The sequence below is a fragment of the Anas platyrhynchos genome, chromosome Z (genome assembly GCF_047663525.1).
Source record: "Anas platyrhynchos isolate ZD024472 breed Pekin duck chromosome Z, IASCAAS_PekinDuck_T2T, whole genome shotgun sequence".
NCBI lineage: Eukaryota > Metazoa > Chordata > Aves > Anseriformes > Anatidae > Anas > Anas platyrhynchos.
Window position 1 is genome coordinate 14,624,573 of NC_092621.1, and position 24,317 is coordinate 14,648,889.

Genomic DNA, 24,317 nt, shown 5'->3' on the forward strand with positions numbered 1-24,317 from the left:
AAGAAAGAAAGAAAGAAAGAAAGAAAGAAAGAAAGAAAGAAAGAAAGAAAGAAAGAAAGAAAGAAAGAAAGAAAGAAAGAAAGAAAGAAAGAAAGAAAGAAAGAAAGAAAGAAAGAAAGAAAGAAAGAAAGAAAGAAAGAAAGAAAGAAAGAAAGAAAGAAAGAAAGAAAGAAAGAAAGAAAGAAAGAAAGAAAGAAAGAAAGAAAGAAAAAGAAAGAGAGAGAGAGAGAGAGAGAGAGAAAGAAAGAAAGAAAGAAAGAAAGAGAGAGAGAGAGAGAGAGAGAAAGAAAGAAAGAAAGAAAGAAAGAAAGAAAGAAAGAAAGAAAGAAAGAAAGAAAGAAAGAAAGAAAGAAAGAAAGAAAGAAAGAAAGAAAGAAAGAAAGAAAGAAAGAAAGAAAGAAAGAAAAAGAATATGACAGTCTCTTAACAAAAGTATTAAAAGGGTAACTGCTTCTTCCTCTGTCTCTGTGCTGATCAAAGGGATAGATAATATGTGTTAGTGCTGAATGAAAATATATTACACTCTTAAATCAGTAGGAAAACATAGTCAAAACTACCTCTACCAGTAGTCTTGAAATGTCATGATGATCCATTTTCTTTAAAATTGACTGATGTAAATATCTTTGTGTACTTCAGATAAAGCAGGCATTATTTCAAGAAGTTCATATTGTTCTACTAAAATAGATACCGCAGTTCTCTATATAACTAAAATATCCATTAATCTGTCATACTCAGATATTTCAGACATTTAAGGAGGTTTCTGTTTCTATTATAACTGAATTTAGAGTGGGTTTTTTAGTTTATAAAAGATTAGATAGTGCTCTAACACATTCCCTTCTTATTCCCAGACAAAACACGATGCTTAGAACTGCCAGTAAGGTACTAAAATAACAGATGCACTTTTTCAACATACCATTCAATACAGATGCCTCTGGCATTTAAGTTTCCTGAATAGGAACTACTCCAAAAATTAATGCCTACAACATCAACTTTCACATTAATGATTTCTAGATGCTAGATATATGAAGACGACTCATATTTTATTGCAGATATTTCTTGTTTGAATGGGGTATTCTTAGGTATTGGGAGAGTCTTACCAAACACACTATTGACTTAGCAACACTTGGTGACAGTGAAAACAAACTATCATAACCTGTTTCCTGTTCTTGACTACTTCTGGACTCTGATAAAAAAAAAAAAATGTGGTTTGCAGAGAGGTGTTAAAGTTAACACCCATCACAGTTTTTAAGATTGAGTTCACATCTATATGCTTAGTACAGCACTACTAAAAACGTACCAGATTACAGTTTGAAAGTACAAATCAGTTATTACGCTTTCTTCTGAACCAGTAGTAAAACCAAAAAAAAAAAAAGGTATTATTATCTTCATGGTTTTAATTGTTACTAAAGAAAGAGAACAAAATCTGATCTGCATCGTTCCCAAATGTTGGGATAGTTTATATCACTGATAAAATTGTGACTGGTATAGACCATTTCTACTGTTTAAATCTTTATGCATTTGCGTAAAATACTAAATAAGCCATTCATCTCTCAAAAGGTGACTACCAATGACTATCCAGTGAAATAATCAACAATAACTAAGATAAAAATAAATCAGATAAAATATATTGATCAATTCCCATAGCAAACAAACAGTAAGCAGAAAGATCACTGATACAATCATTGTTGTACTTTAAGTTATTTAATATGGTATCAGAAAGAACTGCAATAAGGAAGCAATGAAAGCAAAAAAAACAACCTACTGAAACTATTGCTAAACCAATCAGCTTTGATATACATTAAATAGTATATCTAAAGGAGCAATTTTTAGACATGGAATCTACCAGAAAAAGTACTGAGAAATTCTTGCAAGAATAAGCAGAAACATATATGGAAATGGGAAGCCATGAAAATAGAAGGCACAAAGAGTACGGTTCAAGAGGTTCATAATACAAAAAGGATTGAAGAAATAATAGGAGAACAAGAAATTACATGGGATTTTTAAATTACCTTACATTTTCATCATTGTCATGCATGGTTAGAGCTACACAAATATACAAGTAAAATGTAGATCCTTGATTTGGTGCTTAATTTCCAAAATTAGATACTCAAGACCATCAATGCTACTTAACCCTGAATATCTATCAACATACTCATCTGCTATTGCTCAAGGTAGCTGACATCTCCAGTACTATCTTAATTTTAATTGGTTTCACTTCTGTTCATATCTATGGATAGTTCCACATTCCTCTGCTTCCCTTTGTTGTGATACCCTAATGAAGGACACCCTCAGAAGAACAGGCTGAAGACAAATAGCAGGACTAATGAGAAGTGTTCCCTAGAGCTAGAGCTTAAAACCCTTGTCTCTACTCCCAGATGTGTAATCCATAAACTGATCTTCTCTTGCACTTCCAATTAATATTTAATTATTCCATGCAAAGCAAAACACCTTCAAAAGGAGACACTGCAACCATCCCATCTCAAAGCATTTTATAGCCAGAATAAAGATGGAAGATGGGAGATGCTGATTAGAGCTCCCTCAGGCAGAGGAAGGAACTGAACACAAGTCTGCTGTCTTTTAACTGCTGAGCTAGTGCATAGTGTGTGTTGGGAGTGGCAAGCAAGGAACGGAACAGTAAGAGGTTTTGAACAAAAAGGGCTGTATGACTAATTTCAGGAAAGGCATCCTGAGCTGAAGGAGACTATGGTGTCCCAGTTCCAGACAACAACACAGCTTAAGGCACTCCTCACCTTAAATCCTTTTCAAGGTATATCCCAAGCAGCTCTCCATTCAGCTTGCAGAGATTTGCCATTAACACTTCTTTCCATAGGGGCTGCCTAAGCAACTAATCTGCATGATATTGATTTACTAGCACCTGGCACTGACACACTGCAAAGCTCAACATTGAAACGTGCTTTTCTTTTGTGAGTATAGTGTCTCTGACAGAATGAGGAAATACATCGATGATTTAGGTGGCAGCACAATTCTCGGTAGACACTAGGCAATAGAAGCCCAAACTGAAAGTACTCACTGTAATCCCACAGAAAGTCCCGAGGAAAGAGTATGAAGAAAACCTTTTCCATATACAAACAGTGAAGTTCTGAGCAAAGGAGGTGCACCTACAAAAAAAAGTCTTCTCCAATTCTACTAGTCCACATGCCCCCATTATGTTTCTCTCTTCCATCACTTCCAGTCTTATCAGCAAACCTCCCACAATTTGTATGCCAAACTATCTGTCTTGAAAGCTAAGATCTTTCCACAGCCCTACACTTCTCTCATCATGTTAATAAAATTAACAATTAACCATTAATGATTAAAATAAAATACTCTATATGAATCTTTCTTTAAACATACATAAAAATTATTTTAGATTATTTGTAACTCAGATTGTAACTTCCCCTAATTAGGGATACTGGATTAGATTTTCAGTTGTGATACAAACTGGTACATTTCCAAGAAAATCTGATTTATATCATAGGAGGATCTTGCTTGTCTAATTACTATGCATCAGAACATTATGCAGGAATGCTGTCCACATGGCATAGACATCCATGAACAGAGTGATACATCACACACATTCCTTTCAGATCTGAGGTGTCAGAGAGGGTGTCCAACAACACTGCTATACTTGCACCTGTTCAGGTAGGTGTGGATGGAGCGTTGCTGCAATAAGCATAATACAGATATACATGCAGGAAGAAATTACAAATGAGATGGCATAAACCTCTGAGATTTCCATATGTCATTATTATCCAGCAAGAAACACTGCTCCTTTGCATTGTTTTCCTTGTTTATTTTTTTCTTGATAGTATGTTTCAAGGGGTCTCCCACAGCACAGAAATACTTGGTGCAAAACTTAATGCATCCTGAGCTAGTATTTTTATGAGAACTGCTTTTCTGAGAACTGCTTTGAAATTTCATTTACTGTATTATAACAAACAGTCCTAACGTGTAATCCTTCACATGACACAGTGGCCACTTTAATCTGATACCTTTCCTCCTCCTCAGATCAGATAAGGTCTTCAACCACTCCACTTCCTAAATCCATCCTCAAGTTCTTAAATAATTCTTCCAAGTGAAAACAAATCAAAACAAGCAAACAAACAAACAAAAACACCTGTGCAGCACTGTAAAGACAGTGTAGAGCACTCAGCTTTTTCTTGCTACATAACTAGGAAAGAATCACATAGAGTTCTTTGAAAATGTTCAGACCTCAGCAAACCTTTTTAGAATGAATACCAGGCTCAGCAGCACTGCACAAGATATCACAAGCCTGTGTGATCACAGGTAGTTACTCATATAATTGTGATTTAAGCTTTCATCACAATACCAAAACTGTTACAGCTACATACAGTAGCTGTAGCAACTGAATGTTTAGTCAAGAATACTTAGATTATCTCCATGTCTCATCTGAAACGTGCACACATGTAAAATCCAGTTCCAGTTTAGAGATAAAGGCACAGAAATTATACAGAAAAGAACAGCGATGATGCCAAGGTATATAAACCAAGGTGTATCTTGTGAAAAGTTAGATTCCTATTGACATGTGGAAGTTCAGGCTGTTGCAATCAAAAGGCGTGTTTGCAAGTCTAACATTTATAATCACACAAACATTCCCCCACCCCTAATGTCAAACACACTGAATGCCTTTCCGACAGTGAGAGGCTTTCCAGCTGGTGAAGAAAGCAGCAGGAGGAATTCAATTTGTACATTATTTCTAACTATTATATATCTACATTTCTAAATGGAGTCCATTTTTATTCCAGCCTGCTATTCTACTGCAGCCAGATGCTATCATGATGGATGGGATATATAAATACCAGCAATACACATGAAGATGCACTTATAAAATGCCCAAAACTATTACCAAGTTAATGCATACCTTTAATAAATGGTTCACTGTTTATTACAGGAGGCTGTGGCTCAAAGATCACTTGTGTCTGTTTAAAGTATATTAATTGCTAACACATACGTTCTCCATCTGTGACAAGGTTACAGTCTTAATTAACCAGATATTAGCCCTTTGCAAACTGCTTACCAGTGAAACAATATAAAGTTCAAACTAAATACATTAAATGAACAGTAAATGAGTCTGTCTCCTCCAGACAAAGCTATTTCCACTTTGGAAGGCAACACAGTCAACTGAGATTGTAAGCAACTGGCAAGTAACAATTCTGGCACTAACCCTTTTTTGTGTCTCTGGAAAAGCTGTCTCTGGTTCTTCCACCTTCCTTTCTCTGTTTCATGTTTAGACAACAGTGACGTTGGAGAGGTATTCAGGCCTGGAAACATCCCACGTAAGTAAGATACCTAACCAAAGTGCATGGCCTAAGAGATTAATTGCATAAGCTTCTTGTATAATCGGTGGAGAACATGACATAAACCTTCTCCTAGTGATCCATATAAAAGCTTTTCTGCTCTTCTTTGATCATGCAGGTTTAAAAACGGAGTCAAGGTAATTAATTATACCTGTATTGCTCCAAAACAAAGAATTTAGATACATCATTCATCTCTGTTACAGTCTGTCTATTTTTCCAACAAATAAAAAACAGTGAAGTGTCATTTCTGAATGCAGATTCAAAACTAGAAGATGGGAAAAAAAGGCTAGAACACAGAAGGATACAGGTAGCTTTTACTTTCTAGACTGCCTGACGCAGACAAATACTCAAAATGGAAAGAAAAAAAAAAATGAAGTCCTGTACACCACAAAAAAAAAAAAAGAAAAAAAAAAAGAAAAGGTGTTATATTAACACCAAGCACAAAATAGCCGCAGAAGTATTTCCACGGATATGATTGACACTAACTATATTCAGGTTTCTTAAGGGAGTACCTTTTTTTTTTTTTTTAAAGAGAAAAAAATATGGAAGATCAAAATCAAAATATTCAGCATAGTACTGGTTGTACTACCCAGGAGGAGCTGTATTGGGCTGAAATGATGCCTTGAATGGAAACATATTCTGAGTAGCAGGTTTACCATCTTCCAGTAGCAACAGAATAGCTGTGGATCCACAGATTCCTTCTGTTATCCTTCCCAGAATGTGGTGGTCACTGCAATCCTTCATGCTCTCATACCACAAAAGTTTCTGCTGCACTACAGGACTGACAGCCACTGAAGCTTACAGGCAGGATTCCTCTCTCATGATTGCTTTAAAAAAAAATTAGCCAGAGAAGATGAGAACTCACAAAGAGTATGTCTACAGCCACTGCACACTGTCAGTATAGCAGAGAACAGGTGCAGGCAGGTACCACTGCAAGAGTCCACAAACATGGACAGGTTCCCACTGCTGCAGCACCCTTACTGCTGCACCACCCTTACTTCTGCCTCTGTTCCCACTGCTGCAGCAGTGGGAACAGAGGCAGAAGTAAGGGTGGTGGATAACACCATTTGTAGAGCCACTACCACCTCTGTGGCAGGCTTTAAGCAGTGTGTGCCTCACCACCACTGCTAAAATACCCTCATCATAAATAGGTGAGAGCAGATACAATTGCATCAGTCCAGATCTCAAATAATTTTTAAGCAACTATGAACATGCCAAATAACCTTTAAATAGAGCTAGTTTGTGCATCCACTGCAAAAGTTTTGTGTTGTATCTGCCAAATGAAAGTCAAGTAGCTCTTAAGCATCAGGCTGATAATGAAACTGTTCTCAGCATAAGCAAAATGCAGTAATTCTTAAAGGGCAAATGAAGTGCTTGGTAGCAGAACAGAAATGGGACTGCTGTTGAATTTGGCTGGCTTTTCCAGTTCCAGCCTAAGAACATTCTGTAGCCTAACAATATGTTTCTGCATTTGTTAATCTGATAAGGTCAGTCAGTTGCAGATAATTTTTATTGCTCTATTTATTGCTCTATCTCAAATAAAAGGAAATGGGAATCATCGAGTTACCTTTCCTGATCATTCCTTCAACACACCTAGCTTCCTAGAGGATAAACTACCCTCTGCTGGAATAACAGAGAATTTACAGGCAAGAACAAATTTCCTTAACAACTTTGTACAGACATTCTTTAAAGCATTCAACTGCAAATACCATTTGTCTGTTGCTGTAGGCTTACTAACGCTGGGTTTTATGCCAATAATTTGCAGTGAGTGTCCTCTTTGTGAAAGATAACTGACTCTCTTTATAAATGAATCATTCCCACAGAATTAGCCTTTCTGAAGTGAGAATAATAGTTTTTTTTTTAAGAACCAAGCTGCTGATTTATATACAGTAATCAGTAGCTCGTTGGTTTGTATTTTCTTCGTCCTGGCATCTTTCAGAATTCAAAGCACAATGTGACACACCATGAAAGATTTGATTATATACAGTGGTTACATAGTATACAAAAACATCCCAAATAATTGTATTGGCAAGCATTTATAAAAAGGAGAAGTCTTTCCCAAAGAGCCAGCCTCAGTGTTTATCAAGAGACTTCTTCCACCAGGCAATAAAAAAGCCATTGCATTGCACTATTAATTGTTAATCTATCTTGGCAGCTGTAAACACTTTCAAACATAGCCACACTGTAAACAGGATGGTACAAGAAAAAACTTATATTCAACTTTTTGAGCTGATTGTAACTCCATTCTAGGCTGAAATCAGATGCCAAGCCAGCCTTCATGCTGCATAGGTGGCATACCGGCTCAGCACTTACTATATATGATTCTGGTTTCGTTTGAAAGATGGTGCAAGTACTGTCACTGAAGAAAACACTTCACCTCAAAATTATTGACAATCTTCTTGGAATGCTTAATCAGGACAAAAACAGAGAACACAATTTGTATAAAGGAAGCAGATCTTTCCAGAGAAAGACGGGTTTATTTTACAAGGAGATGTTAAAAAACATCAAAGACAAGTATGACAACAAGGAAAGGAATGCTACAAAATTACATGAATTATGCAACTTCCACAACTGTTGATCTGGCTGCAAAAATCCCAGGTCGACTGATTTCATCATAGGGGTATATGGTGCACATCTTTTAACACTTTATATGAGTTTTAAACAGAAGTGAATAACTTCAGTTCCTTCTTCAAAGTTATAGGATATGATTGTTTAACACACTCCTGTTTACCATTATCATACCTCTGGAGAAAAGAAAAAAAAAAAAAAAAAAGAACAAGAAATAGAAGAAAGTCTGTTGAAATTTCTGGCACATGGATATCATCAAAGAATTACAATCGAGATCCTTAGAAAGAATCTTATGTCTTCAACACTCTCGTGGAAAATCTGCAGAACTAGACAGCAATAGGAACTGTCAGAGAACTACTTCCTGTGCAGTGCTGGGTTCTGTCTGCTTCCACCACTACTGTCTACCACACACAACAAAACCTACACCTCATGCACCCAGCTGCTGAAAACAAAACAAAACAAAACAAATAAAAAAAAAATCCAATACTTACAACATGCCTTCTAAAATTCCCTGCAAAACCAATCCAGCATATGTTCTAAAAATATAGTTGTTTATTTCAATGAAGGTGCAACAGTTTGTGCATGAAAGGAATTCAATTTGTAGCATTTTTGTTGGACATTGCTGTCTACTTGTAATTCATCAGGTAAGACCTGAATTAGCCATAACTATTTAGAAGTATGAAAAATAAAAATAGATGTTAAAAACTAACCATTTGTGCTCCTCTATGAACACCCCTTCTATGCCATTGGCCTCTGAAAGACAAGTAAGCTCTGTTCATCTCAGAAAAATCAGAAAAAAATAGTAAGCAACTATTGAGGAAGAAGCTAATTTAACTGTATTGCTCTAAAGAAATGAGTTGGGAGAAAAGAGTAAGTATTTAATTCAATGCAGATTTTATTATTGCTAAAATAAAACTATATAACACTGCAGTGACAAATGTTATTACAGAGGAAAAAATCATTGTGTACTGTAAGGATTAATAGCTTCATTTAAACTGGAAAAAAAATAATAACTTCAGTATCATGATTGACTAGTACGGAACACACTGTATTTTCTGGGAGTGTAGGTATCCTGCAGGAGCGCAGAGGTGCCTTGCATGCCTGCTCCCCATCAGCTCCTCTTCCAGTGGCAGTTTGCAGATCTTTCCTGGATGTTCATACAGGACATTCCCCTCTCAGGGAAAGCCTCAGCACAGCAAGCTGTTTCATCAGGTACAAAGGAAATGTACCAGAAGTACTAGTAATATTACTAGTCAGGCTAGTAATAACCGGAACTCTTAAAAGAAATCTAATACTGGTTTGCTTGTACATTTAATACATCTAAATCTAATACTGGTTTACTTGCATTTATAAATCTAATACTTTATTACCTGTGATGATGTTACAAGAAAATCCGAAGAAAAACATTATGTGCTTTAAAATATAAAAACTTGTATCTACTTACAATGCTATTTCCATTCCAATTACATTACAGAATCTCCCACTTCCTTTTAAATATTTCTTCAACTTACTCCTTGTGTATTTTTTCTTTCCTATTGATTAATTAAAGATCATTATGTAACATTTGGTTTGGTCTATTTCCACTGTCTATTAATAATGATTTTATTTCGGCATACAGGCATAGTTTAGTAATAGCCATCTCAACATCACAATGTCGTGTTATGTTATGTTTGTTTGTGGTTTTTTTCCCCTGAAAAAAAAATATGTCAAAAGCATGAATAGTTGAAGGAAAATTAAGCAAAACGCAACACGGAAGTTTTCCCATAGCTAAATTTTCACCAAAGAAAAAAAGTTGACAACCTGTTGAGTAATTCAAGAATGTTACTGATCCTGAATTATTTAATGGAAGATTACCAAGCAAACCATTGTTTCAGGCCTGCAATATGTTAAGAACTCAGGCCAAAGCTTCCAAAACTTGTTGCATATTCACTACTACTGCAAAATTACAAAGCCACTGAAAACGCAGTTCCTCTGGAAACAGAGCTCATAGGAGCACCTCCAGTAAAGAAGACATCAGCTTATAAGCCTACATGGGCATTTTGGTGTCGAAATTACAAACAGCTCCACATGCTAGAGACCTTTCAATAGGTTATTTGTCTACAGTCTAGCTCCACTCCCTCTGAGCAACACAGGTAGGGCTTTGGAACCATCAGCCAGCTAAAGGAGCTTGAAAAAGGCTGTCATGTGGCAGCCAAGAAATGCTGAGTAATTATGAGCCTCTTACCACATCACGGTGAGGGGGGGACAGGGAAAGGAAGGGGCGAGGGAAGGACAAGTATGCAAATTTAAATCTCTTTCACCATGCTAGAAATACAACCACAAATAGTTACACAGTTATACAGCTCAACTAACCAAGCCATACTAGTTCACTGATGTATTTGAGTATTAACCTAACAATTGTAACACCACTAAAATCAGGAAAAAATAATTACTTTGAGACAAGTGAAGTTTATCCTAATCATTGTTAGCAAGTCTGGTGCTTCTGCTTGAGCCATAGGATATCACAATGTTTACTTGGTCTGATTTAAAGACCACCAACAATATAAAAATCAAAAACATTTCCAAATGAACTGTTCCACTGGTCAATAAGCTTCCTGTTTAAAAGGTCTTGTTTATTATGTGGTGATCATGTAATTGTGTATATAAGTAAAGACCAAAGCACATTTAAATCACATACACTACAATGGTTTGCATCCATTTTATAAACCACTGACGTGTTATCTCATCTAGTATTTTTAAAATTAGAAGTTTTATTCTATACTTGATTATCATTCGGAAGCTTTTGTTTTTTGTTCATGCTATTTTGACTTGCCACCTATGCGGTTTTCACATACAAGTTCTTTGGTGGTTACTCAGTGCTACAATGCATGACACTGTTGCTGTGACAGCATGACTACTCACCTTGCAAGCGGAATTTCTTAGTTTTTCAGTTCCACTTTAAGTGTCTTCCTTCCTCTGAAGACTAAATCTTTCGTACGATTATCATTCTCATCTTGACTATGAGTTCTAGATATCAGAACTATTAATTCTAAGGGAAATTCCTAAAACTTATTAAGTTTTTCTAGTTATTTGAGAACTTTTACTCAAAGGAGAGATACAGTAAAATCACATCTGTACCACACTTCTGTAACTATCATATTCTCTAAGAACTAACATTATTTCAAAAAACTGATCTCACTATCCTTGCTCTCAAAGCTACACTTCTGTTGTTATTTCACTGGTCTCCTTGGCTCCTCTGCATTTTTAATCAGTTATTTAGGTATACTCACTGCAAGACAGACCTTGTAGAATGAAAAATAACATTCATTCTTCCACACAGACACACGGGTATACATACCCCCAAAAAGACTTGAGCACCCTCTACTTCTGTAGACAAGACTTCTGAAGACACACAACCTGTTACGAGATGGTCAAAATATTTCATAAGACTGGGTCTGTAGGTAAGGAAAAAGTCAAAGAAAAAGCAGCAACACAGAAGCAAAAATCATTTCCTCTACCCTTAGGTATTAGAAACCTTTGCTCTGCATCAGGGAAGTCAGGCAATTCTTCTCCTATACTGCTGCACCTGTGTTAACTTAATCCCACATAATGGCCTCTAATACCAGAGCACCAAAGTCCCAGTTTATGAAAGAAGGACAACAGAGAAAACACGTACAGTTACACAGCTTGAATTCAGAGCCTGCTGTGTACCAGGGGCAACTTTCCTGGAACACCCAGACCAGGTGTTCTTATGCTGCAACACCCGGAAAACTGTTTAAAAGATAAGAAAAAAAAAAATCATCGTGCAGTGCATTACACTGTGCATTTCCTTTGCAAGTGTTTCGGGCTGCTTCTAATTTGTTTCTGACAATTAGGCAAACTTAATTGAGCAACCTCTACTCCCACATGTAGCTCTTTGTTTATGACGGAATATTCTTCCGATTTTGTAGAGGCTCAAAGAGCTGTCATGCCAGCCAGTTGTATAAAGTCCTATTTACTCTACCTGAACAGACCACCACCACTAGTATAGCTTATTTATATACGTGTCATTTTAAAACCAACTATACTTCCTAAGAATTAACTTTATTTTCCAAGAGGCAAGATAACAACACTAAAATGCTGAAGGATCAAATCACAAATGTCACCTTTTTTTCCACATCTGCTCACACAACGTTGAAAACTGGTATTATTCACCCTCTTCCCTTCAATACACAGCCTCACGCACTTTGCCCTGGCAGAATTTCTGCTGTCAGCACACCGTGACATCACCGCTGCCAGAGGTTTAGAGAAAGGGGGGTGGGGGAGGTGGAGGATAGTAAGAGTGAAAAAAAAAAAAAAGATTAGACTGATTAGACTTTGGTAACACATTTTGCCTTGACTTCAGAGAAGAGGTTCTGCTTAAGGATATAAATTTCGTGCTTCAGGGCACGGGTTTCGTCTCCACTGTAGTAACTGATGTCATCTGGTGTAGGAGCGAGGCCGTGCGGCCAGCCAGCGCCAGGTGCTGGACGTGGTGTGGCGGTCTGAGCACCTCGCTCCTGACCAGGCGCAGGCACCACTGGTGCTTCTCCTCTCCGAGGAACACCTTTGCGTGTGTCTACCTGTCGTGGTGCGAGCTCCGTGCCGCTGTTTCTGCTCCAGGGTCTCGTCAGCCACCGCTGCTCGTTGAGTGCCGCCGCGCCAGGCATCAGACCAGCACAGATCAGCACAGCTCCTGTACGTGATCTCCTTGTGGCCAAGCTCAAGCGAGCCCTCGACACAAACACACCAACACGTCCCTCGCACGCACACTCACACGCACACACACACACACACACACACCCTTCCTGTGTTTGGCAACGCCACCAGCCGCGCACGGGAGCCAGCGCGAAGCAATACATCGATGACGGGCTGTGAGGAACGCCGACGGCCGGCAGCGGCAGCCTGATGCAAGAGCTCCCGCCGCCGTCCCGCGGCACCACCCGCCTTATCTCCCGGCCACCCGCCCCCACGGCGGGACGGGGCGGCGGCAGGTGCCCCTCACGGTCCCCTCACGGTCCCCTCACGGTCCCCTCGCGGCCCCCACACGGCCGTTGGGCGCCCCCTCCCGCCCGGCCGCCCCCGCCGCGGGCGGAGGTGCCGCGGGCCGGCCCTGCCCGCCGCCGCCCGGCCAATGGAGCGAGAGGGCGGGGAGCGGCGGCGGCGGCTGCCCCGGGGCCGCCTCCGCCCTCCGCGGCGAAACTCGGCGGGAGCGCGGCGCTGAGGGGAGAGGAGCCGCAGCCCCGCGAGGCGGAGGGAAGGCAGGGAAGGGGGAAGGAGGGGATGAGCGGCGGGCACCACGCTCCGGCACCTTCCCGCGACGCCCCCGCCGCCACCTGGAGCCCCCGCCGCTGCCGCTGAGAGGGAGAGGGGCGGCGAAGGACGCGGGGACCCGCGGGGATCCGGTGCTGGGCTCGCCCCGCTGCCAGCCGGGGCTGCCCCCACTTCGTCTCCTCTCACGATTTTTTTTTTTTTTCCTTCCTCTTTTTTTTTTTTTTTTTTTTTTTCGCCTAAACCACACCGGCTCTTTCCCTCCCTCCTCTTTTGCAACCTCCCCGCTTTTCCTCCCCGATTCCTCCTTTGCTTTTTTTTCTTCCTCCCCTTGCCTCCCCTCGGCTCCCCAGCCATGTCCTTCAGCCCCACCATCATGCCACCTGCCAACGGCTCCGCCAACGGGACCGCCGGCGGGGCCGAGGGCGGGAAGCCCCCCACCATCCCCACCGTCATGTTCATCTTCGGCGTGGTGGGCAACCTCATCGCCATCGTGGTGCTCTGCAAGTCCCGCAAGGAGCAGAAGGAGACCACCTTCTACACGCTGGTCTGCGGGCTGGCGGTCACCGACCTCCTGGGGACCTGCCTGGTGAGTCCGGTCACTATTGCCACTTACCTGCAGAACCGCTGGCCGGGAGGAGACGCGCTGTGCGAGTACAGCTCCTTCATCCTCCTCTTCTTCGGACTGTCCGGCCTCAGCATTATCTGTGCCATGTCAATAGAGAGGTACCTGGCCATCAACCATGCCTACTTCTACAACCATTACGTAGATAAGAAGCTGGCTGGGCTCACGCTCTTCGCCATCTACGCTTCCAACGTCTTGTTCTGCGCCCTCCCCAGCATGGGGCTCGGCAAATCGACCCGGCAGTACCCTGACACTTGGTGTTTCATAGACTGGCGAGCAAAGAAGGCCACTCATGCAGCGTATTCCTACATGTACGCTGGCTTCAGCTCCTTCCTGATCATGGTTACAGTGATCTGCAACATCCTGGTCTGCGTGGCCCTAATTCGCATGCACCGCCAGTTCATGCGACGCACATCCCTGGGGACAGACACCACCTCCAGCCGCTTATCTGACTTTCGCAGACGCCGGAGCTTCCGTCGGATGGCCGGAGCAGAGATCCAGATGGTTATTCTGCTCATTGCCACTTCCCTGGTGGTGCTCATCTGCTCCATTCCTCTGGTGGTGAGTAACATTGTGCAACCCTTCTTCCATCACCCACATTGCTGAGTCTTTTCTCCTCCTAGCCTGTGCCTGTAGGACAGAATCCCATTTAGCTGGTGCCGCAAACTCTAGGAGTAATTTTAGTGCAGTTAGCATGCATACATGGTGATAGAAGAGAGTAGTACTGGTTTATATTTACAGGAAAAGAAACACACTCATCCCAAGTCCTAGGCTCCTTTGATTGGCTGACATACAATGCCAAAAATTCTTAACAAATTTTCCACCGTTTAACTGGAATCCACACAGCACAAGTCTTATTGAGAGCTAAAGGCACTTTAAAGTTCACTTCCAAAATTAATTTGTGATGAGTGAGGTTTGGGGCTGGCCCACACTGCTGGATGCTTATTGTGTTTTTAAAATAGGCACTCTGCTGATGAAGTGTACAGCAGTCTGTAGTATCTGACAGGAGGAGAGAGTTCTCTTCACATGGCACCAGCAAGGTGCAGAGCGCTTCGCACCCAAAACCAGAACTGAGGTCCCATCCTGAAGGATACACTGGGGGTAGATCCCATGCATTTACAGCCCTCAAACAGCTCCCCAGTGTTGGAGGTCTAAATGCAGTGGAGCCACTTGGTGTAATTTTCTGTTAAATGGGAGTTGGAGGATTCTGGCCCACATGGAGCTAGAGATCATACCAAAATGCCAGACAACATTACCACTAACCATTTGCTAATTTTCTGAAACAGCTGCTACAATTACTGTCATTGACTTGAACATGCAGGATCTACTTTCTTCTATGCCTCCACCTTATCTCAAAGGAAGACAAAAAAAAACCACCAGCTCGAGGCTCAGTTCTTGCTTCCCACCCACCATAGTAAAACTTGGCGAACTTCTCTCCCCTTCTGGCTCAGAAACATTAAACAAGCGGCTGGCTTCCCTTACTCGCCACCTTCCAAAACACACTTTAGGGAGCCAAGCATTGCTTCTTAGACAGAAAGTGTTTTTGGAAGATGGATTGTTTTCAGGGAGTTTATTGTAGGTAGGAACTATTCTGCAATCTCAGTGTCATGGAGGGGTTGTGATGTGCGTGAGAAGCAAGTGGCCAGCTGGGGATGCGAAACAAACAGGCTACAGCTCAGTAAGGAAGTTCAGAAAAATACGTCTGAAAGCTCGGAGAGGTCAGTGAGTCCATCCCCCTGCTTCAAAGGAGGGTGTAACTGCAAGGGTCAGGCCAGTTTTGCCACATTACTAACATAAACAGGAGCCAGTGGAGTGTGGCTTTGCTGGAGCACCAGTGCTCAGGCTGTCGCTGAAGGCTGTCTCCCGTCCCGCAGCGCTGTGTCACTTTGCGTTGTGCCACGGCATAACCAGGCACTTTCCCGTCCATTTATTGCTCGTCGCCTAAAGGAAATCAAAACGTGCCATTTGAGTTGTGCACAGGCTGCCTCTGAGCGGCACACATGTTAGATCGAGGAACCTCACGCAACCTGTTCTGCAGTCCAGCAGCAGAAACCTCACGGGTAAGCCGACTTGCCACACTGGAAGGAATCAGGTTGTAGAGTGGCCAAACCCTGAGAGTACCTGTGGGTCCACAGTACTTAATGCGATTAATCTAATATTGTAACAGCTACTTCACAAAATAACAATATGCTGTCTTCAGAAGAGCTGCTGGTAAATGCATAGAACAGGTTCTGAGAATTAAATGCAATGTCACAACACAGTGCAGGGTACCAGCTGATGGACTTCAGTGGTGTCAGGAAAAAGCCAAAACCTTATCCCACGGAGGACTAGCTAGAGAACAGCTGACTGAGAAATGAAATTGTTCATATGCATTAGGAGCTAGGGAAGCTTTTATAAAGTCTCAAAAAAAAAAATCAAGAGGGAGAGATTGCCAGAAAGGAAACTAGATTGTTGACACTTAAAATTAATGAACTTGGGTGGGGCGAGAGATTTATTATTTAAACAGTAGCTGGTGAACACCTTAGCATGTGTGAAGGTGCGGGTGACAAAGTTCTGAAGTTCTCTCAGACCTTAATTTCACTTCTTACAAAGGCGTGGTATTGCCTCGAGAGTGCTCACATATGGTAGCTTTTCTCAGCTAAAGCCGCAGATTTCTTCTGTATGTAAAATGAGGTAGAAGATTGTCATTTCACTATTTCCGTACCTCACTCCGATGCACCACTAGGAAAAAAAAAAAAAGTTTTTTTTTAAAACACGTACAGATACATCATTACAGTGTCCAGCATGGTTAAACTGCTTCATTGTAAAGACAGCTTTTATCAGTCATTTGCCTCCCCCTGTGGGAATAACCTGTATCCATTTATGTTTCTTTATACGGTGATGCACTGCTGCATATGTGTATTAAGCCCTCTATGTTACTTATGCACTGAGGTTAAGCATTCCAGGATAAACTCAGAGAAGTGACACCTTTATGCTGCAAATCCTTAGAAAGAGCCACCAGCAGAGACAGGAAAATCAGTCATATACACATACATTTTCATGACACAGACGAGTTCTTCTGAAGTAAGCTAGGGAGCCCTCAACCACAGAGGAGACTGAGAGGTGCGTTTATAACAGGAGATCCTGGCGGGCACCAAGAACATAAAAGTAGTAAGGTGGTGGTGGTGGCATGATTCAGATACACAAAGCAAGCTCAGAGGTTGCTTTGTGACTGAAATTTTCTGATGAGCTGATTTCCTACTGATGATTTCAGCTGAATAAACTATCACTGAAGTCAAAGCAACTTCAGAAAGAGAGACGTAAGCTTCTAACTTTTTAGAATTAACACTTTCACAAGACATCTAGTGCATCTAGTACACAGATGCAGTCCAGCAGACTGTATTTACTAGGGTTTAACAAAAATTTTCACGTCTTAAAATACTAAATAGCCCTGAAATAATAAGAAAAGGCTTGGCTTGGTTTAAAAAGTGGTTAAAGAACAGCAAGCTGAGTCACAGAGAACAGACGTTCTTAATAATGTGTGATTTATTGATTTAGTGATTTATTCATAAAATCAATAAAATTTTACAATAACAGCTACTATAGCAAAATTATTGAGCATTGTACAAAACACTGAGTGAACTTTGCAGAGATAAAGGCTGATCAAATTTATCAAGGAAAAAAAAGTTGAACAAAAATCATTAGAGAAAAAAATCTTCTGATATAAGATTCTGATATAAGATGTGAATAAGATAAAAATCTTCTGATATGTGTTCTCAGTGTACAGAAAGTGGTGTGGAAAGCATGAAGAATCTTACAATAGTTTAAAAATGAAATAAGGAAAAAAATACACAAATTGCATGCTGCCTCCTTCCTGCACTCCACACAGTTATTTCATCTTTTAAAAATCTGTGAGTTTTTAGAAAAGAGAATTAGATATATTTAAAAGTAGGGGATGAGTTTCATGGGGAGGGAAGTGGGGTGTCGAGAACATATTAGAAATTGCTAGCCAGCCTTTTAAAAAAGTAAAAACAACTCTTTCAAGTGTACATAAGCACATAGCATTCAAACTCCAGTTCACTCCAGCAGTCTTTCAGACACATGTAGATTTTTAAGTATGTGACTTTTTCTGATCCTAACCACTGAACATTGCTGAATTGCAGTGAAATTGAAAATAAAATGCTGTGTTTCAAGATGTACATGTGTTTGATCATATAAAATAATCAAAGATTTCTAACTTAATGTTGAATTGATCTAAAAGATTGGATTTTCTTTTGGTTTGTTTTGGCTTGTCTCTGAAGTACAGGGGCTGTCTGCAGCCAAAAACAGCAAGGTGGCAGGCATGATTTTCGAGCAACAGAGTGATCTGCTACAGCAGACACCAAACCCTTGAAGGGCAAAGGGTATTGGCTTGCAGAGCTGAAAAACTTGTTTCCTGCTTTCTACTATATAGATTTTAAACTTATCCTATCAGTATGTGGGGAGATTTTATGAGGACAGGTAGAAGCTATGAAGATAACTACTCCTTTAATTATTCTGGAACAATAAGTATGTTAGTCACTTTATCATACTGCATAGGAATAGAAGTCATAATTCACATTCATATTTAGTAAAAAATAAAAGCATCAAAACACACAGGACTATGATGTACAACTACCTATCGCTTCACCATAAACTCAGTGCACCATGAAGCAACGTGCTTCTTAACACAACTGCAAACAAACCACAGATACTTTCAAAATATGTTGCCTGTGTTCTGTGGCTGCAGATGTAACATTTAGACTTCATTCTATTGAGACTAGAATTGTTCCCATTTGCTTCTTAAATCAGGATTTTAAACTGCAGAAATTCAAGCACAGCTTAGCTAACACAGTAATGAATTCCACTTACATGGGACTTACTAAGAAGATGCAAGGCAATATCCTTCATTATGCTTCATCCTGTAACAGAAGACTTGTAGCCAAAACAGGATACATCTCTTACTGTTAGTGTAGACGATACATTAATAAATGCTCTTTCTTTACCAGGTTGTAAAGAAATCATAAAGTGACATTCCAACACAGATTAATTTGTACCATACTGTGATTAATATGTAATCCATGCAATAGGTCTGAATTGATAAATGCATTTGACATTTTGGGGGGCTGCTAAGAAAAAAAGTGGCACCTTTCTGTGAAACTGAAACAGTTTTGTACAGTCCAAAGTTTTCAATAAGTAGATCCATTTTAGGAATCTCTCACCTACACGTCACATATCTGTCACAAGGAAATAAAGCATACAGAGATAACATAAAGCAAGCTGTGCAATTTGTGATTGTACTTTTCAACCACAGCGTCAGCACTTAAAGACATTTTTGTCTTTCCGTAAACTCTACCGGGCAGTCAGAGAAAGGTGAATCAGGTACTTCAGCTTCAGGTGGTGCTTATCAAAGGAACAATCCCACTATTAAGTCACTGATGTGTAACAATAGGTCTAACTTTAAAAAAAAAAAAAAAGGTAAAATAGAAATCAAGTCTCCAAAGTTGGTCTGCATACTTCAGCTGTCTGCAAAGTGTGCCTTCTGGTTCTGCAATGTGGATGAATTTGTCAGTAAATACCTCTCCCCGTCACACCTCTGATATTCCTGGCAATGACTGCATGTAGTTAGCATGAGCTGCTAGCAGTCCTCCACTCCCACAACACTGTCCTTTGGATTCCTGCCTCTCAGGACAGGTACCCTTCCTGTGATCAATGGTTAGATACGTCGACCAGCATTTACACACCTTCAGGGTGCATTCCCTTGCATAAAGGAAAATCTCAGCACAGAAAAAGGAGCAGCATCTGTAAAGAAATGTTATGGCGCAGGTCAAATCCCTAAGGGAAATTGGTTCTTCATGTATTTATGACCCCTTACTATCTTTTCTTTCTGTGGGGTGGGATGGGGGGTGGAGGGAATCTCACACATGTGGCCAAGTCGATTCCAAGGACAGCGTTTAGCTGATGCCGTCGTCTCAAAAACTTTTTCAGCGTTTCACGTTATGGAAACCTGACGGCCGCTTTTCAGGTTCAGAGCCTGTGTCAGTAAGTGCAGCTCTACTTGCATAAGCTTATGCAAGTCCCGGCACTAATCCCCTCCTGCAGTGTTTATCACTGGCAGTGCATTGACATTTGCTGTCCCTCCCTCGGCTGCAACTGCTGCCCGTGGGAATGGGGGCAGCCAGCACGAGCTGCGGGTACCCTGTCCATGAAGCGGGGATGCTGCGACTGCGGGACATCTGTGCCACCTAGCGGTGCGCTCCTGCAAGCTGCACTCAGCGCAGGGCAGAGGAAGGCTTTCCTGGACACCACCTCCAAAAGCCTACGGCAGGAGATTTCAGCAATGTGCCTTGTTTAAGGAAAGAATCCTCAGTGAATGCCTGCAAAACTGTACTTACGGATCTGGGGCTCTGGAGGGACTGGTCTTCTCTCAGCCAGCAGTACACAGAGTTCTGTAGTGATGGATGTCAGATAAGAGTGTAAGCAGTTTGGAGACAAGCAAAATAAATAATGAAAAAAAGCAAAGAAAAATAAAGAAAAACCAGACAAGATCTACATGCGTAGGAATATGCTTTAAAGCACTTCAGTTGCGTGTGTGGCTTAACAGAAAAATCAGCTCAGTAAATTAGTTGTCAAAAAAACATCTGCAATGTTAGAAATAATTAGGAAAGTAACAGAGAGTAAAACTTGGATCATTATAGTTCTGTATCAATTCAAGATTTTCCCATATTTGGAATTCTGTGTGAAGGTTTTGTTACCCGTAAACCCACACAAAAGTACTGAGAAAGAAAATACAGATGATCGCCAGTTTCACACTCACTGATTTGAGAGAGATTGTATGCATAGGACTTCCAAAGAAGCACTCTGCATTATTTTAAACATACTTTGTTTGTAGCTTTGGAGCACATTCAAGCTCTGAATCCTGACAGGCAGAATACCATCACATTGCCCTGCTGCAGGAAAATTTCTCGGAAAGATTTGTGAATTTTTTCACCAGGAATCACAAGCATAACTTCTATAAAAATGACTCAAGGAGGCTGTTCTAGTTTGGCTGTTGTTTAAATGCTTGTCTTCTTCCTTGCCTGTAACCTTCTCCTAGGTAGGCCAGGCTTCGTTCATTTCAGGAGCTAAGCCTGAGACTTTAAAACATCCCTACTTTTGCTACTAGATTTTTACTGTATCACATAAAAAGAGAAGTAATACATTTATTTAGTCTTACCTTAAGTCCAAAGTAAACAGCATGTTCCATTATCCCGTCTTTTCAGTGGCTTTCTTAGGCCTTCCTAAAATGCAGGACACTGCGTAGGTCTTGCTAAAACAGAGCAGCTATTTGGGACTGATAAACAAACTCATATGACATCATGCTCTTTAGGGACACTGGAAAGATAACAACAACTCATGTCAAAGAACTGGCCTGTGCCTTAGAACAGCATTACTGAAGTGGCCCCAAATCCAGGGTAGGGACATAGGGACTGTTTGGTTGGTTTTTTTTAGATTCAAAGGAAAAACTTGAAGGAGGCATTTCTGTGTAGAAGACAGGATCCTGTCTTAAATTTTGTGCATGATAAACTGAAAGTGCTAATTCAAAAGGCAGATTCAGAATCTCCAATTCCTAACTACTTGATAAGCATTTTTACGCTTTTCTAAGTAGAACCCAATGATGGCTCATGTATGTGAGCAAAGCACTCCAGTCCAGTCCAGTCCAGTGCTGGAATCATCTCATCATCTTGACCTATTAAAAATCTCCTAACTGTAGGGGCCTTTCTTTTTGTTCCTTTAGTTTTTTGTCCAAAACATGCTGCAACAAGCCAACAGCTGAAGGTATACAAACAGTTCCAGTAAGGACAGGTGCCAGAAAAAAGATATTTCTAAACTAGGGAATCAACAGCTCTGGGCTCATTTCTGGAAGTTAACATACCTGGATTATAATATGGGTTTCAGCTTATTTCTAAACATGCAATTATTAGACCCCTACCGGAGGAACTGATTAGCCTCTTCAGTGAACTCAGATATCCCTTTGCAGATAGCCTAAGACTTGAGATATACTAAGGAAGCAGGATACAGGTCTAAATCTTTGTTCCTGGGTTATATCCATCAACAAAGAAGTTGCAAAAGCAGCAGCCCAAAACTGAAGGTTGGAGGATTAATTATGAGGGGAGCAGGGAGAAAGAGCCATTCTTTTCCTACCTGTAGCACGGAAGATCAATTTACAACAGCTTAATCTCTGATTTTCTTGCCATTTCCAAAAATAAATTGGCAGCTGCTAATCCAAGGTGCTTTACTTTGCCAGGTTCTTCTCATGTTCTAGCCTGCAGATGTAAATCAAGATCTCTGCTTCAATACGTAAACTTTGATTTCCTGATTTAATTGTAAAACTGCACCTTTCTCCTCCCCCGTCTCTCTGGATAGGTCCGTGTCTTCGTGAACCAGCTCTATCAGCCCAAATTAGTGGAGGATGTGAGGCAAAACCCCGACCTGCAAGCCATCCGCATCGCCTCGGTGAACCCCATTTTGGACCCGTGGGTCTACATCCTCCTCCGCAAGACTGTGCTCAGCAAAGCCATCGAGAAGATCAAGTGTCTCTTCTGCCGCATTGGAGGGGCCCGGAGGCAGCACTCGGGGAGCAATTTCAACTGCGTGGATGGCCGCAGGACCTCTTCCGCCGTGTCAAGTCAGTCGCCTTCCTTCATCTCCCGTGAGCTGCGGGAGATCAGCAGCACCTCACAAACACTGCTCTATCCCCCGGAGTTAAGTGAAAGCAGCGTCGGGGGGCGCGTGCTGCTTCCCGGCCCCAGCGCGAGCCTGGCTCAGTCTGACACTACATCCGTAAGGACACTGCGCAGCTCAGAGACCTCAGACTCTTCACACGGGCAGGACTCAGAGAGTGTCTTCCTGGTGAATGAGATCAGGTCTGGTGGTGGGGCCAGCTCCACATCCAAGGGCAGCCCCCTCCAGGTCACCTTCCCCACAGAGACATTGAATTTATCGGAGAAGTGTATATAGCAACGAAAGGCATCAACCCTGGTGATCCTTCCCGGTACGCTGGAAAAACTGGTGCAATAGATAGGTATTCTGCCTATTCAAGGGGAGAGGGGTTCAGCTATGCTCCAAAGGGCTATTTTTCTCTTGCCATGTGATGGGTACATTTCTCTTAGACTACTGAGGACTGTGTGGAACAGACATTGGCGCTGCCATCAGAAATTGTACAAGACGGGTCTAATGGGACTGGAAACACGAACATGTCTTGTTCTGGGACGCAGGAGAGCTACTGGGCCTCTTGAAATAGGAAGACCCATCACTTTCTTTCTTTCTCTTTCCCTTTACAAATCTGGTAGAACTGTGTTTTCCTGTGGCTGCTCAACTATCAAGAGTGTAAGCTTCTGATACTAGAGCAGAATGTGAGGCAGCTACTAGGAACTGGACAGAGCTACTCTGACAGCTGCCTGCAGTAGGATTTTAAAGTGTCTCACTAAAGCATGAAAATGTGAATTTTTACTGTTGTATATGTATCAGGACTGAAAATATTTAAAAGTCTATTCTTCTCTATGAGAAGGGTTCTTACTAATACCAGGTATATAGAAATGATTGCCAGCCTTCTCTTCCCCCAGTATTGCCTGCTGATAAGACATTCTTGTTTTAGATTTGTTTTCCGTGCTACATTCACGGCCGATATTATTCTTTAGCTGAGAATACATAAACACTTTGAGTGAAATGGAAACATATGTACCATTGAGAAAAAGAAAACACATCCTTTCAGTTAAGAATATTCTTTCAGTGTATGTACATACTAAAAAGCCAGATTTTATTTATGTGCTGAGAATGTTTCCATGTATAAACACATTGCTCCTCTCTGAGTACTTCGGCCCACATTCTGCACGCACTTAGGCACACACTTAACGTTGCCCATCAGAGTAGCCCTTCCGCTGCCAGGGAGACTCCTTACATGTAAAGTTAAGGACATATAGAAGTGCTTTTAATATCAGGGCCTAAAACTTTCCACCCCTGGTTAATAGTCTTAATATTCACTTTAGTTAAAGCATCACTGATGTAATAAAGGTATTTTTTCATAACATTTATCATTTTACTTTAAATAGTAAATAGAATTTTATGACGCTGTAATCTGATATTCCACCAAATAAACATAAAAAAACATGGAAGCAGAATCTTCATTTAAAAGTGTAGGTTATATAGAACCATCTTCTGGTCTTGTACCTCTTGCAGATTATTTGTTCTTAGAGTTCTGATGACAAAGACATCACCCAAAACAGCTGTTAACCAGTGACAAAAGGACTTCTGGTGTTTTGTTTTGTAAGGGGTAGGTCTTGTTCCAGAAAGACCATTTACTAAAATAATTCTGTACAGATATTTGGAGGATGTTTTGTTAAATACTAAGCATGTTATGCTGCTTAAAGTGTTCTCATGTGAAATGCTTTATTGTAATGAAAATCTTGAGCCTTATGTTGATGGTATGTTTAAGCAGTTGTACTGACCAAAATCACTTTGGGGATAACAATTAAATGAAAATGTTCTGCTTGAGCTCAAAA

At 40.9% G+C, this 24,317-nt stretch overlaps 1 protein-coding gene and 2 long non-coding RNA genes across 3 annotated transcripts; 1 reads left to right on the forward strand and 2 right to left on the reverse strand.

Annotated features, from left to right (window-relative positions):
- Window positions 1-7,741: 7,741 nt before the first annotated feature.
- Window positions 7,742-12,761, reverse strand: LOC119714408 (uncharacterized). Its single transcript, XR_011806059.1, has 3 exons — window positions 9,331-12,761; window positions 8,597-8,657; window positions 7,742-8,062 (listed from the first exon to the last, which is right to left on the reverse strand). It is a non-coding gene; the product is annotated as an uncharacterized lncRNA (long non-coding RNA).
- Window positions 12,762-13,101: 340 nt separating this feature from the next.
- PTGER4 (prostaglandin E receptor 4) lies at window positions 13,102-24,317 on the forward strand. The gene is made up of 2 exons (XM_038170258.2): window positions 13,102-14,340; window positions 22,183-24,317. Exons 1-2 carry the CDS (start codon window positions 13,510-13,512, stop codon window positions 22,774-22,776), a joined length of 1,425 nt encoding a protein of 474 aa, XP_038026186.1. The 5' UTR covers window positions 13,102-13,509; the 3' UTR covers window positions 22,777-24,317.
- On the reverse strand, window positions 16,103-21,143 carry LOC119714409 (uncharacterized). The gene is made up of 3 exons (XR_005261600.2): window positions 20,993-21,143; window positions 20,172-20,225; window positions 16,103-16,500 (listed from the first exon to the last, which is right to left on the reverse strand). It is a non-coding gene; the product is annotated as an uncharacterized lncRNA (long non-coding RNA).